Source organism: Lolium perenne, chromosome 4 (genome assembly GCF_019359855.2).
Source record: "Lolium perenne isolate Kyuss_39 chromosome 4, Kyuss_2.0, whole genome shotgun sequence".
Taxonomy (NCBI): Eukaryota; Viridiplantae; Streptophyta; class Magnoliopsida; order Poales; family Poaceae; genus Lolium; species Lolium perenne.
Window position 1 is genome coordinate 308,654,952 of NC_067247.2, and position 14,229 is coordinate 308,669,180.

Consider the following 14,229-nt stretch of genomic DNA (forward strand, 5'->3'; position numbering starts at 1 on the left):
ATTTTCTTCTGATATCCATCGTGCTTAAAATACTTATATCTTGCTATCAATTGGATTCTTATATCGTGTGCCTACATTGCTTAGCTTTAGTTGTTGTTGTTGCACTTAGTCAAGCCTAGCATATTTAGATTTTGTGTTTGTAAAATAAATGTTAGTTTAATTCCGCATTCCTACATGCTAAATCCGTAATAGTTTTTAAAACGCTTAATCACCCTCCTAAGCGGCATCTCGTCATTTCACTCTATCATACATTATTATTTTTACAACCTACAAGATTATTATTGAACACACTATTACTTCTAAAGACACATTTATAGTCCAAAAGTTTCTATAAATACATAATGTTACACTAGAAATATCTCTATTAAGATATTTTCTAAGACATACACAATACATATATACCAAACTATTAGATATTTAAACGTTAATGTAGATGCATAAAAATATGACTGAAATTTTGACAATATATATATATGTTAGAAAATAACATAATTTTGTTACAAAATACATTATTTAGCACAAGGTGAGTGTAAAAGTAATGTAAATTGCAATTAAAGAATGATATATTTGTATTACTAACATTTCATATCTGATTAATTATAAAGGAAGGTAGTGTTATTGAGTTATTTAGGAGTATGAAAATTTAGTGCAAATTAATTATGTTTTTTGAAGCCGAAGGACGGGATGAGGAAGTCGAAGGTGTCAGCTCAAGGTCCTGGGAAGAGGCGGTCGCATATGTGTCTTGCCTGTGCGGCTAGGGTTTGAGTCCAGGTTCATATAGTGCAGTCAGGAAGGTTGTGGGGCAACTCACATTCGAGTAAACCATGACCCAGAAAACAGGAACGGAATGGTTCCATTAACGCGTCTAGTAATGACTCATAATTAATCATAGGATTAATTTCTTAAACATAAAAAAGATAAGCTCGCCTCAACGAGTTTCCCGCAACCCGCGACGCGTCGTGACAAGGCGGGGCGGTGAAGGAGGAATGTGTGACGGTCATCTCTCTCTTCTCACTCACTTACAAGGACTAGGATAACCCTCTTATAAACCACTTCATATCTCTCTCAACTAGCAATATGGGAAGTCCCTTGTCATACCCACATGGGTTAAGGGAATTTCAAAATTTGTATTGGGATATGGGCTAAGGCCCAAGGCCAAATTCCAACAATACTCAATAGATACATGCAAAACTTTAAAAAATATTTAAACCTTAATGTGGATGCAAAAAACTAAAAGGATGCATTCAATTTTGTCAATGTATGTACGGTAGAAAATAATATAGTTTTATTACAAAATACATTTGTGTAGGAGAAGCCAAGTGAAATATTTAATGTGAATTGCAATAAAAAGGATGATCCGGATTTAGGTCTTATTTTTGCAAAAATAAAATCGCTATAGGTGCTTCCTATACCATTTAGGAAAAAAAGAAAAATACAATCAATATTGTTATTTCATAGTTAATTAATGATACGTCTCAAACGTATCTATAATTTCTTATGTTCCATGCTACTTTTATGGTAATACTCACATGTTTTATACACACTTTATGTCATTATTATGCATTTTCCGGCACTAACCTATTAACGAGATGCCGAAGCGCCAGTTGTTGTTTTCTGCTGTTTTTGGTTTCAGAAATCCCACAAAGGAAATATTCTCGGAATTGGACGAAATCAACGCCCAGGGTCTTATTTTTCCACGGAGCTTCCAGAAGACCGAAGAGCATACGAAGTGGGGCCACGAGGTGGCCAGACCATAGGGCGGCGCGGCCAAGGAGGGGCCCGCGCCGGCCTATGGTGTGGGCCCCTCGTCAGCCCTTCGACTCTGCCCTTCTGCCTACTTATACTCTCTGTCGCGAAAACCCTATTACCGAGAGCCACGATACGGAAAACCTTCCAGAGACGCCGCCGCCGCCAATGCCATCTCGGAGGATTCAGGAGATCGCCTCCGGCACCCTGCCGGAGAGGGGAATCATCTCCCGGAGGACTCTACATCACCATGATCGCCTCCAGACTGATGTGTGAGTAGTTCATCCTTGGACTATGGGTCCATAGCAGTAGCTAGATGGTTATCTTCTCCTCATTGTGCTATCATGTTAGATCTTGTGAGCTGCCTATCATGACCAAGATCATCTATTTGTAATGCTACATGTTGTGTTTGTTGGGATCCGATGAATATGGAATACTATGTCAAGTTGATTATCAATCTATCATATATGTGTTGTTTATGATCTTGCATGCTCTCCGTTGCTAGTAGAGGCTCTGGCCAAGTTGATACTTGTGACTCCAAGAGGGAGTTTTTATGCTCGATAGTGGGTTCATGCCTCCATTGAATCTGGGACAGTGACAGAAAGTTCTAAGGTTGTGGATGTGCTGTTGCCACTAGGAATAAAACATCAATGCTTTGTCTAAGGATATTTGTGTTGATTACATTACGCACCATACTTAATGCAATTGTCTGTTGTTTGCAACTTAATACTGGAAGGGGTGCGGATGCTAACCCGAATGTGGACTTTTTAGGCATAGACGCATGCTGGATAGCGGTCTATGTACTTTGTCGTAATGCCCTAAGTAAATCTCATATTACTCATCATGATATGTATGTGCATTGTTATGCCCTCTCTATTTGTCAATTGCCCAACTGTAATTTGTTCACCCAACATGCTGTTTCTTATTGGAGAGACACCACTAGTGAACTGTGGACCCCGGTCCATTCTTTTACATTTGAAATACAATCTACTGCAATCATTGTTCTCTGCTGCTCATTGCAAACAAACATCATTTTCCACACCATACATTTAATCCTTTGTTTACAGCAAGTCGGTGAGATTGACAACCTCACTGTTAAGTTGGGGCAAAGTATTTTGATTGTGTTGTGCAGGTTCCACGTTGGCGCCGGAATCCCTGGTGTTGCGCCGCACTACACTCGTCACCAACAACCTTCACGTGTTCCTTGACTCCTACTGGTTCGATAAACCTTGGTTTCTTACTGAGGGAAACTTGCTGCTGTACGCATCACACCTTTCACTTGGGGTTCCCAACGGGCGTGTGCTTTACGCGTCAACAATTAACCATTTAGGAAGGCACATTGAGTATCTATGCTTACAAAAGTTTAGTGTATATTATATTTACTGAATTCACCACAGATCCAATTTTTAAATGTAAAGAACCCCATCTCTATTTAATCTTCTAGATCATATCATATTTATTTATTAAAATAGTTTTACTGATTTGGAAAATAAATCTGAATCATTATCCTCGTGGCATCGAATCTTGAATCCAACACATGGTCTCGATGCGTTACCTATGAAAAAGTCCTCCCTTGCGGGTAGGCGCTAACCCCACTCCCATAACAATAGTCATATCACATCAAAATTAGCTAACTCCCAAGGCATGTGATTTCTTTTTTTTTAAAGGTGAGCAATGAGAGAGTTTTATATAATAGTTTTTTATTTACGTGAGAGAAATTGTAGGAGATATTTATGCGAGCATAGCATTAGTATTCTTATCAGAAGTACAACATAACTGTACTCGAGAAAAATTCTATCTAGTGACATATAAGATCCCCCTAACTTCATTATCTGGATAAACCATTTGATAACTTCATTCTAGTGACATGTAAGATGATATCAAGGATGGTAACTTAACCTTTGTGCATGAGTGAATAAAGGATAGCATGTTCCATGATAAATTGGTCTTCTGTTCTTTAAGAAAAAAATAAAATCTGTCATTACCCCGTCTTTGCATCGATGGCGCGCAAAACCCATCTCTTTCGTATAGCATGTATTATTTTTACAACGAACAAAATTCATAGCGTGGTAGAACAAAAAAAGACACGTTGAACACAACCAAACCAAGCAGGAATTGAGAGAGGTTTCAAAAAAAAAAAAGCAGGAGTTGAGAGATGTAGCATGCAGGAATATAGATATGGATATCGGGATTTCGGGTACAAAATCTGGTAGCCCAAGCTTGTGGACGACCATTCGCGTGTAAGAGACGAGCCTGCGGACCTGCTTGTCAGCGAGACGAGTTATGTAGTAGCTTGTACGCGTATGGCGTCCGTCCCCCGAAGCATCAAATCGCGGAACGGGAGCCGTCCGGCCGGCCGTCCGTCAATTAATCCGCAACCGGCTTCCCCGGTGAAAACACACTGAAAACCAGATCCTCCGTAAAACAAAGCGCTACGGCTGCACGGTACTACCGGCGGGACGGATCACGAGAGAGAAACACGAGGCAGTACCGGAAGGAGTGAAGAGTAGCAGTGTAGCACTAGCAATAATGGGGGATGGGATGACAGGTAGAAGTCGCCGTCCCGCGCCGGGCGCCGTGCCGCTGCTGACCTCACCCGCCCTCACGCACACGACACGCCTCGCGCGCCCCCGCACTGCCGCGACAAAACCGCCCGGGGCCCCCACACCCCACACCCACGCCGGCCGTCCCCGCGCTTTACCTCGCCCCCGTTCCTACCACTTCAAGATCCGATCCATCCCATTCAGCCACCCCCACCGCGCGCGCCAGTGTGATCCCCCGTCCAGCCCTCGTGACCCCCGGCGACGACGACAAGGCCAAGGGTGGGGTGGCCACCACCTCAGTTGCTGCTCGCATTCCCCACCGCCCCCTCCGAACCACAAGCGCTGCTTGCTATTACCGGCGAGACCGTAGAAGCCGAAACTCAGCGGCGGATAGCCCAGCTTTGGCAAGGCGAGCACGAGGCCGCTTCACCTACCTAACCGATAAGCTGCAGTAGCCTACTACTCCTACTACTGCGGGGCTTCTACTACCACCAGTTCCCCAGTTCACCACCACCGAGCTGCTGCTGCTACCTGCCTCCAGGTCTCTATCTACTCAGTCCACCTGCTGCGCCCTTCTTTCTCACTCCCTGCGCTTCGCTCTCTTCTCGCTTCGTTCCTCCCTTTCTACCATGGTGAGACACGCTCTTCTATCTTTTCTTACAGCCCTCTTTGTTTCTTTGGATGAGTTGTATGCTGATCTGCGTGTGTTCTTCTTGCTGCTGCAGGGAGAGGGCAGATCTGCGGGCGTGTGATCCCCCTACTAGTTTCTTGATGATTTGGGGGCTGTTCTTCAAGTGACTGCTGCTATTCTACTTCTCTTGCCCTCCCTCTACCTGGTACGTTCGCTGACCTTAGCTGCACATATGTGCTTGCTTGTATCCAGTTGATTTGGCTCTGTAATGGGGATGGCCACTTCTTTCGATTCTGGGTAATGTGGGCTGATTCGATTCTTTGCGACTGCTGAAACTGAATAGTTTACTGTGATTCTCTTGGGGTTTTATTTAATGCTGCATCCTAGTACATTCTATTTTCTCCATTCCTCCTTTCTGTCACTCTAGTGGCCATTGTGGCCGGGTGATGCATGCAATCTGTTTCTGTGTGCTAGTCTGCAAAGAGATAAAATCTCATTGGTGTCCACTTCTCTGTAGATTTGAGCTGCACTTTATTTATGCCTCCGGTATTCAGAGTCCTACTCCAATCATCCAAGACATCTATTTTTGTTTTTTCTCTTGTGCGTCAGTTTCACAGTTTTTCCGGTCTTACTGCTATTTTTTTTCCAGGTCTTGCTGGTAGTCAGACTTGCATGTTCACATAGGCTCACAGGGTTATGTGTAGCTTTCTCTGTCGTTAAAACCACCAAAAAAAATTATATTCAGGTTAGTCCACTTTTCCTTGAGGGAAACGGGGAAATAACAGATGTTCCCTTGGATTTGATACTTGTACCTTGACCGAATTATTGAAGGCTGGCCATCACCCGTGATTGTACTTGTGCATACTAAATATATAGAACCTAGCACGGCGTCCGCACTAAAATATGAGTAGCTTCAGGCCAACCTCCGCACTTTGCTGCTGCTCCCTTTTCTTTATCTTCTCTTTTGTATGCAAGATTGTTGGCATATCGAATTAGAACATTATAAAGTCACTAATTGTCCCCTGACCAGCTTGAGGACATATGGACACATCGTAGATCGTAAGTCGAGGAACCCCGGGAGACAAAATGATGTGATCGTCCACCCACAGATTCATATCCCATTAACTAAGTTAACACATCACAGTATCAAATGTGTACAGTGCTGCTGCGTGTCATCTAATCTCTGTCTCACACTAATCCAAGTGATTTGTATCCTGGCTAGCAAAAATACAAAAGCACATTGCTTTTCCTGCTTATATTGAGAATTGGAATTCAAGCTCTGAGAGATTGCGATTTACTGAATCTTTGTATGCTGAAATTTTCAGGATATCTGACCGAATCATCAAGTGATAATATACCTGTTGCGCATACAGAGGGGTAACTTGAAAAGGTGTGCTTGTTATGTTAAACCATCACAAATATGGCAACAAAAGGGCAGTTTGGTAGAGAAAAGAACTTGAAGACCACATCAAGTCGCGAAGGACGGCAAAGGGGAAATTTTCAACCAGCACAATTTGTGCCAGTGCCAAAGGCGAATCTCTCAGCAGCCAGTGGAAATATTGATGGAAAATTTGAAGATAGAATCAGAGTTGTGAAGAATGATAAGATCCGAAGGCAGGGAGAACCTCGGAATGTAGAAGGGGATGCGACCTTGAAGAGCTCAAAACCATGGCCTGCACGAAAGACTGCTACTGTTGATGAACTTGTCAAGCATATGTCCAAAGTTCCTTCATATTTACAGCGTAAAGAGACGGCTGACCATCTTCAGGACAAGGCACTGAATGTTGGGGTTCTTGAGTGGGGTCTTCTTGCAAGGTGGTCTCATGAACAAAAGCATGAGCTCTCTAGCAGCCATGGGGCCTCTCCATCTGATACCAGTAGATCTGCTCTCTTCTCTTCTCCATCTAATTCTTCTGCAAGCCCAAGCAGTAAATCTCTTGATAGCAATCAATCTCCTCCACTGAATGACCATCAGCATTGTTCTATGAGGTCTCATCAAGGTAGTCCTGTGGACAAACACCATGAGAAGGCCAATTCACCTAGCCCGAATTCGGCAGTGCTGAGCTTGTTGCCAGGACATGGGAAGTATCCGAGTGCAGAGAACAGTGGTGACTATAGGGGCTTAAGTCTCAGCAAATTGTGTCTACCCCCAGACTCTATGACCGCAGCCTCTGGGAGTTGCACGCCACATGAAATGGTTGATGATGAAGATACTGCAAGGAAGATAGAGGATGTTGTTCATCACTGTTCGCGCCGGCTTTTTGCAGATGATGACAACATTGGGCGAAATTTCTTCACATCCCATGACAACGATTCCACTCATGTGATGGGAACAGAAAGAAATGGCAGTAGGTCACCTGTTGGTTTCTTCGAGGATATTGGCCAGTCCCCTGAATTTCCTCAAATTCCGCACTCGTGTCCACTCCCCATCATGGATTCAGCTGAAGAGCCTGCCACCAGTAGCACTACTGCTAGAGTTGATTTTGTCAGTGCAGCTGTAACAAGAGGTGAAAACTGTAACCGACACAAATCTGCCACTAGTGTCGCTAAGAAACCACCTCAAATTAGCTCAAAGTTCAGTGATATGGATGTGTTGCCTGATCGTCATTTTGTTTCTGGCCTGAATAGAGTGAGCCGATGCTCTAGCCTGAAGGAAGCACCATCTCCTCGACGGCCTGACACTTCCGTGGATAAGATTGACGAGGACAAACGATCAAGCAGCAAAGGTAGGCGCAGTCCATTGAGGAGAATGTTTGATCCATTATTAAAGTCTAGGCAAACATCCACTTCTGTGCCCGTTCAACCTTCATTTGTTCCAAAGTGTCATCTGCCAAGCAATACCAATAAGCAGTCTCTTATCTTGGAAGGATCTGGGTCACAAAATGTGCATCGCAGGTCAGTTGATGCAGTAGTCAGTTCAAATAACCATGCTGAAGCAAACATAAACCAGCCTCCTCGTGTGTTATTGAACTGCGAGAGGTACCTCCAACAAGAAAGGGATTCAAGAACAACAAGGCAAGCGCTTCTGCAGCTAGCATGGAAAAATGGCCTACCTCTGTTCATGCTTTCTTTCGGTGATTCTGATATCCTGGCGGCCACTGTGAGAAGGAAAAGCATCTCTGATAAGGAGGATCTAGAAAGCGCATATACTTTATTCACTGTTGAAGAGCCCAAGAAAAAAAGTGGAGCTTGGATCACAACGGCTAATAAGAACAAGAAACATCAACTGGTATCCAGCATTGTTGGGGAATTGAAGATCTCACGCCGAAAATCAAGATGCTCCCACACAAAAGATTTTCATGTTCACAGGGAATTTGTGCTGGTTGGTTCTGAATTGCTACCGACACCTGTGGAATCAGGTGATTCACACATTAGCAGAGAGATTGGGGCTTTTATCAGCACCGTGCCTCAGATATCAGAAACTCGTCATCGAAGTAGTTCAGCACCAATTGGCTGCTCTTGCCCTCCTCTGGGAAACTTCCACGCTAACATGACAAGTACTAATTCTGCCCCAGCCAGTGTTATTGCCATACTACCTAATGGCTTTCACGGCGCACCAACTTCAGGGCAACCTTTACCGCTGATGGAGAGGTGGAGATCAGGAGGCTCATGCGACTGTGGTGGGTGGGATGAAGGTTGCATGCTGAGTGTCCTCACTGACAACACCCAAGAATACAAAGGTTCTAAGTCTATTCAGGAGAACCAGACACAGGATGGCAGTCATCGGTTTGACTTGCTTACTCAGGTGTGTGCTTGTTACTTCATTACTCTTGCTTGCTTCCAGGGTTTATATGTATAAGTCACGACAGAACAAATCAACTGACACGTTATGTAATCCTATATTTATAGGGTCGCTCATTGGAAGATCGACATGCCTTCAGCATGGTTTCGTTTAAAGAAGGGTTGTACGCGGTCGAATTCAGTTCATCAATTGCTTTACTTCAGGCTTTTGCGATGTGTATAGTGATGCTTCACGGCAGGTGCCCTGTGAGGCCGCAGGCCGACATGCCTGCGGCGCAAGAACATACATTGCTTGCAGATCAAAAGCTCAAGGCTATGGCAGCCAGCCAAGGTAGAGCTCGGCCCAGTTATGTGCCACACCAGCCCCCTTTATCTCCTGTAGGGCGAGCCTAACTCCTTGCATGATAAAATTGTTTTTCTTTTACTTTCTCTCTTGTAATTTGAGTAGTGCTGTTGGGCCAGTATATAATGGTCCTTGTGAGATCCACACATCGCGAAGTAATGAATCTTATGCAACTGGCTTTAGGGGTAGCTTGCTATCTGTACATGTAAATGTGACTATGTGATGCTGCTGCAAGGCTCATCTCAGTGCTTATTTACCCCTTCAATGTGCTCTGTTCTGTGTCAGTCAATCCCATGCAGAAATTGTATGCCTTGTTTATATTTTTATATTTTTCTGTGCAGCAATGTTGTTGGCTGCAGTTTCATCTAGGTCTGTTCTTGTCTGTCAAGTATCAACACTTCCTAGTACATTTCCTCTAGAGAAATGTTGTTCCCTGCTCTCTTGACACTTTGTGATTCTCCGTGCCAGTACATTGCCAATGCTTCCTAGTACATTCGGCCATCGTGTGTCAATCCTAGGAAGAAATGGCATACCTTGTTTATATTTTTATCTAGAGCAATGTTGTTGGCTGCAGTTTAATCTATCTGTTCTTGTTTGTTGAGTGTCAACACTTCCTAGTAGATTTCCTCTTGAGAAATGTTGTTCGCTGCTCTATTAACACTTTTTGATTGCATGTGCCTGTCAATTGTCAACACTTCCTAGTACATTCAGACATCGTGTGTCAGTCAATCTCATGCAGAAATGGTATACCTTGTTTACATTTTTCACTACAGAAATGTTGTTCATTGCAGTTTCATCTAGCTCAATTTTTACTACAGAAATGTTGTTCTTTTGCAGTTTCATCTAGCTCTATTATTGTGTTTTGAGTGTCAACATTTCCTCCTGTTAGCACATTCAGCTCCAAAGAATTGAGGTCCCTGTGGCGTCAGGTATATTCTTCAGAAAACCCCAGAGCTGAGCAAGACAAGTTAATCTCTATTATGTGACCAAGCGGAATTGAGATTCTTTTTAAAAGAACTTTTACATTGACGAGCTCAATTGAGCTCTTTACAATACACATATACATGTAGTCCGAATTGCTAGAAATGGTATACCTTGTTTACATTTTAATCTACACAAATGTCGTTCTTTCCAGTTTCATCTAGTTATTTTCTTGTCTGTCAAGTGTCAGCACTTCGTAGCACATTCAGCTCACAGGTATTGAAGTTTCTGTGGCGTCATATACTTTCATCAGAAGAATCCAGTTATGCTACTAGCTCCCGGGCTTTCAGACTTTTTGTCCGGGCCTGGCTTCGGCCTGTTTTTAGCACTGGACTTTTCTTAGCTTGGCCCGGCCCATAGGATACCCAGTTATGCTACTAGCTCACTCCTGACCCCAATTCTAGTCCGAATTACCGCGAGCACTATATTTCGCTCCATACAAGGTCTGTTACGACTCCATATGGCAACGGGGACACTAACCACTGGTTATTGCTTAACCATAACCATTTTTAACAGGTGAACAATTTGTAAATATGAACCATTTTTAATCATGAACTTTTTCCTCGGCAAAAAAATTATGAATATGAGTCTTTTGACTCGGTGAACAATTTATAACTTAGTGAACAATTTTAAATATGAACCATTTTTAAACTTGTTTTTTTAAACCTGGTGAACAATTTAAATGTGAACCTTTTTGCATGGTGCTTTTTTAAAAATATGAACCATTTTTAATCATGGACTTTTTTACTAGGTGAGAAAATTTTAAGTAATGGAAAATTTAAAATCTAAACGTTTTATTTACCTCGTGAACCATTTTAAAATATGAATATTTTTGAAATTATAAGTAATTTTTAAAATTGACATTTTAAAGTCATGAAGATATTATGAACCTGTTCTTAATATCATAAACGTTTTTTAATATTTTTTTATAAGAAATATCGCTTTTCACATTTAATTTTTGATAAATGGTTCTCACATTTAGTTTTTTTCAAGAAATAGATTTAATACGATAACAGATTTTTTTAAATTTAAATAAAAGGATAAGAAGCACTCATGCGTGGGCTCGAACATGCACTGGTACAAGTGGTACCTGCTCGCTACAGTATTTCTTCACAAGGCTGAGGTGGCTTTTTTTTTTTAGGGTGGCTGAGGTGGCTGAGGTAGTTATTTGGATGGATGTTGGACCAGACCCAGCTAGCGCGATGAACTAACTTCGCGAGCGAAGCCGACTCCCACTCGCTCTAAGCGATACATAGGGGTCCCCCGAGTTACTACTAGCTGGTCCCAATTCTGCTGTTGGGCTAGTATATGATGCTCCTATATGCTCTGTTGTGTGTCAGTGAATCCCATGGAGAAAGTGTATGCAGAAATGTTGTTGGCTGCATATTCATATAGGTTTGTTCTTGTCTGTCAAGTGTCTAACCTTCCTAGTACATTTTCTGGTGAGAAAATGGTGCTCCCTGCTCTGTCAAAACTTTTGTGATTGCTTGTGCCATCTAATTCTCAACGTGGGACCCGGCCAGGAGGTTGCACGTACCAGACATAGCAACTGCCAGCTCTCAGACTCGGGGATGCTCTCCTCTCCAACCAGCGACAGTTGCTCTCAGCCATCCCCAGACTCAGTCCTGTCTAAGCATGGTGGATTTCCGGCAACGCTGCTGGACTCCTTTCCTGTCACCATCTCTCCAAGGAAGGATATGGGCCCTGTGGCCGTGGACCCTAGCTGCGATGAAGTGGGACCAAACCTCGCATGTTTTCGAGAAGCATGCAGGAAGCCCATCTCCCCGGTGCTCAGCAGGCCAGCTAGGAGATGTCGCAAGAAGCGTGTCTACTCTGGACCGGTGGGGCGCAGTAGGAGGATTCGGGGACGCTACACTGACAAGACGCCTGTTCGCCAGCAGCAGCGTGCCCTGATGGTCCAGCTAGGCATTGCACGTGAAGGGGAGATCATTGGGGACGAGGCTCTCAACGCCTACCTCGACCTTTTCACCAGGCCTTTCCGTACACAGCATCTGGACGTGGTTCTGCGTCTCTTCGGGTGGTCCTCAGAGGACCTCCAGCCTTTCGTGGATGCACCGGTGGATTGTCTCACGTGATGTCCTGTCTCATGCCTTGTTGACCTTCTAGCCCGCATCTGGTGTTTCATCTAGTTGTAATAATGGACTTCTCTGATGTTTGCGTTGCCATCTGGAATGCGCGTGGTCTAAATTCATCTGCGAGGCGACTTGCTGTTTATCAGGCCATTCCACCCTCTAGACCGGCTGTGGTGTGTCTCCAAGAAAGTAAGATGGCGGTCATAACTGACCGTGTGGTGAGGGAGGCCCTTGGCCCCTCCTTTGATGGGTTTTACTTCTTACCCGCGGCAGACACGCGTGGGGGGATTCTTCTTGCCTGGCAATCTGCCTTGGTATCGGTATCAAACCCGCACCTTAAGGAGAATGCGATCACTGCTCGTGTCACAGTAGGCGACGAAGACGGATGGTGGTTTACCGGAGTATATGGGCCGCAAAGCGAGGCGGATAAGTGGTCGTTTCTGCAGGAGTTGCAGGATGTCCGCGACTTACACGCTGGCCCGTGGGTTGTTGCAGGATATTTCAACATGATTGTGGACGCCGCTGATAAGAACCAAGGGGTCCTTCACCGGCGTATGATGGGCATATTCCGGCGTTCTCTGTCCGACCTTGAGCTTAAGGAGCTCTACCTCGATGGATGGAGATTGACCTGGTCTAACGAACGTCAGCGTCCAACCCTTGAGAGATTGGATCGGGTCTTCTCGACCGTGGATTGGGAAGAGCAGTTTCCTGATGCGCTGCTGACTGCTACCTCTAGTGGACCTTCGGACCACTGCCCGCTGATCCTAAGTCTGGCCCCAGACCTTCACAGAGGTCATAGATTCCAGTTCCAATTGTTCTGGCCAAAGATGGACGGCTTCTTGGGTGTGGTCCAAGAGGCATGGACTGCACAACCAGGGGAACCCTGCCCCTTTAAGAGGCTATACCTGAAGTTGAGGGCAACGACCAAGAGGCTCGCTAGCTGGAGCTCGAAATTCATTGGCAGCGTGAAGATGCAAATCCTTATGGCAACAGAGTTGATCCTGCGTTTTGACGTTGCCATGGAGTCCCGCGCTCTATCTCGAGAGGAGAGGGCGCTGCGAGGATTGCTAAAGAAGAAGCTGCTGGGTCTGGCATCCTTGGAAAGAACAATTGCGAGGCAGCGCTCCCGCATTCTTTAGCTCCAGGAAGGTGACGCTTGCACGCGTTTCTTCCATTTGCACGCGAGTCATAGGAGGAGGAAAAACTTCATCGGACATCTCATGGTCAACGAAGTGCGCATCACAGAACACGCGGACAAGGCTGGGGCTGTGGATAGTTTCTTTGATGACCTTCTAGGTTTCGGGGCTGACAGGCCTTTCACCCTTGACTTGGATTACCTGGGGCTTCCTTCCTTTGACCTCCAGCACATCGTTGGTGAGTTCTCCGAGACGGAAGTGTGGAAAGCAATCAAGGATATGCCTTTGGACAAGTGCCCAGGGCCTGACGGATTCTCGGCACGCTTTTTTGTGGTATGCTGGGACATCATCAAAGAAGATATCATGGACGCCTTCAATTCCTTGTCGAGACTTGACTGTCGTGGATTCGGTGCCGTCAATGGAGCCCTGATAACCCTTCTACCTAAGAAGCAAGGGGCGGAGGAGGTGCGAGACTTTAGGCCTATCAGCCTCATTCACGGTGTCGCCAAGTGGGTGGCGAAAGTTCTGGCAAATCGGATTACCCCGGTTCTTCCGCAGATGGTAGGCGCCCATCAGAGCGCTTTTGTGCGTGGACGATGTCTGCATGACAACTTCATGATGGTCCAGGGGACTGCTCGCAAGCTCCATAGTAGTTCCATCCCGGCTGTACTCATGAAGTTGGACATCACCAAGGCCTTTGACACTGTGGATTGGTCTTTCCTCGTGGATATTCTCCGGAAGCTGGGCTTTGGAGAGAGGCTAATCACGTGCTTCTGTGCACTCCTTTCCACGGCCTCGACACGTGTCTTGCTCAACGGCACACCGGGCTCGCGTATTTCCAATAGGCGTGGACTTAGACAGGGCGATCCTCTATCCCCGCAGCTCTTCATTCTGCTCATGGAGGTTCTGCACCTGATGATACAGAAGGCCACGGAGGAGAGATTGCTGAGCTCGCTTGCACCAACAGGACTGCGTCACCGCACATCCATGTATGCGGATGATGTTGTGACCTTCC

General features: G+C 45.0%; 1 protein-coding gene across 2 annotated transcripts; it reads left to right on the plus strand.

Annotated features, from left to right (window-relative positions):
• The first annotated feature begins 4,874 nt into the window (after window positions 1–4,874).
• Window positions 4,875–9,288, plus strand: LOC127296069 (uncharacterized). Of its 2 annotated transcripts, XM_051326102.1 has the most exons (4): window positions 4,875–4,921; window positions 5,015–5,125; window positions 6,246–8,665; window positions 8,770–9,288. In XM_051326102.1, the coding sequence occupies exons 3-4, from the start codon at window positions 6,341–6,343 to the stop codon at window positions 9,052–9,054; spliced, it is 2,610 nt and encodes an 869-aa protein (XP_051182062.1). In that variant the 5' UTR covers window positions 4,875–4,921; window positions 5,015–5,125; window positions 6,246–6,340; the 3' UTR covers window positions 9,055–9,288. The 2 variants fall into 2 exon arrangements, with proteins under 2 accessions (XP_051182062.1, XP_051182063.1); XM_051326103.2 differs by lacking the exons at window positions 4,875–4,921; window positions 5,015–5,125 and adding an exon at window positions 5,538–5,665.
• Window positions 9,289–14,229: the final 4,941 nt, after the last annotated feature.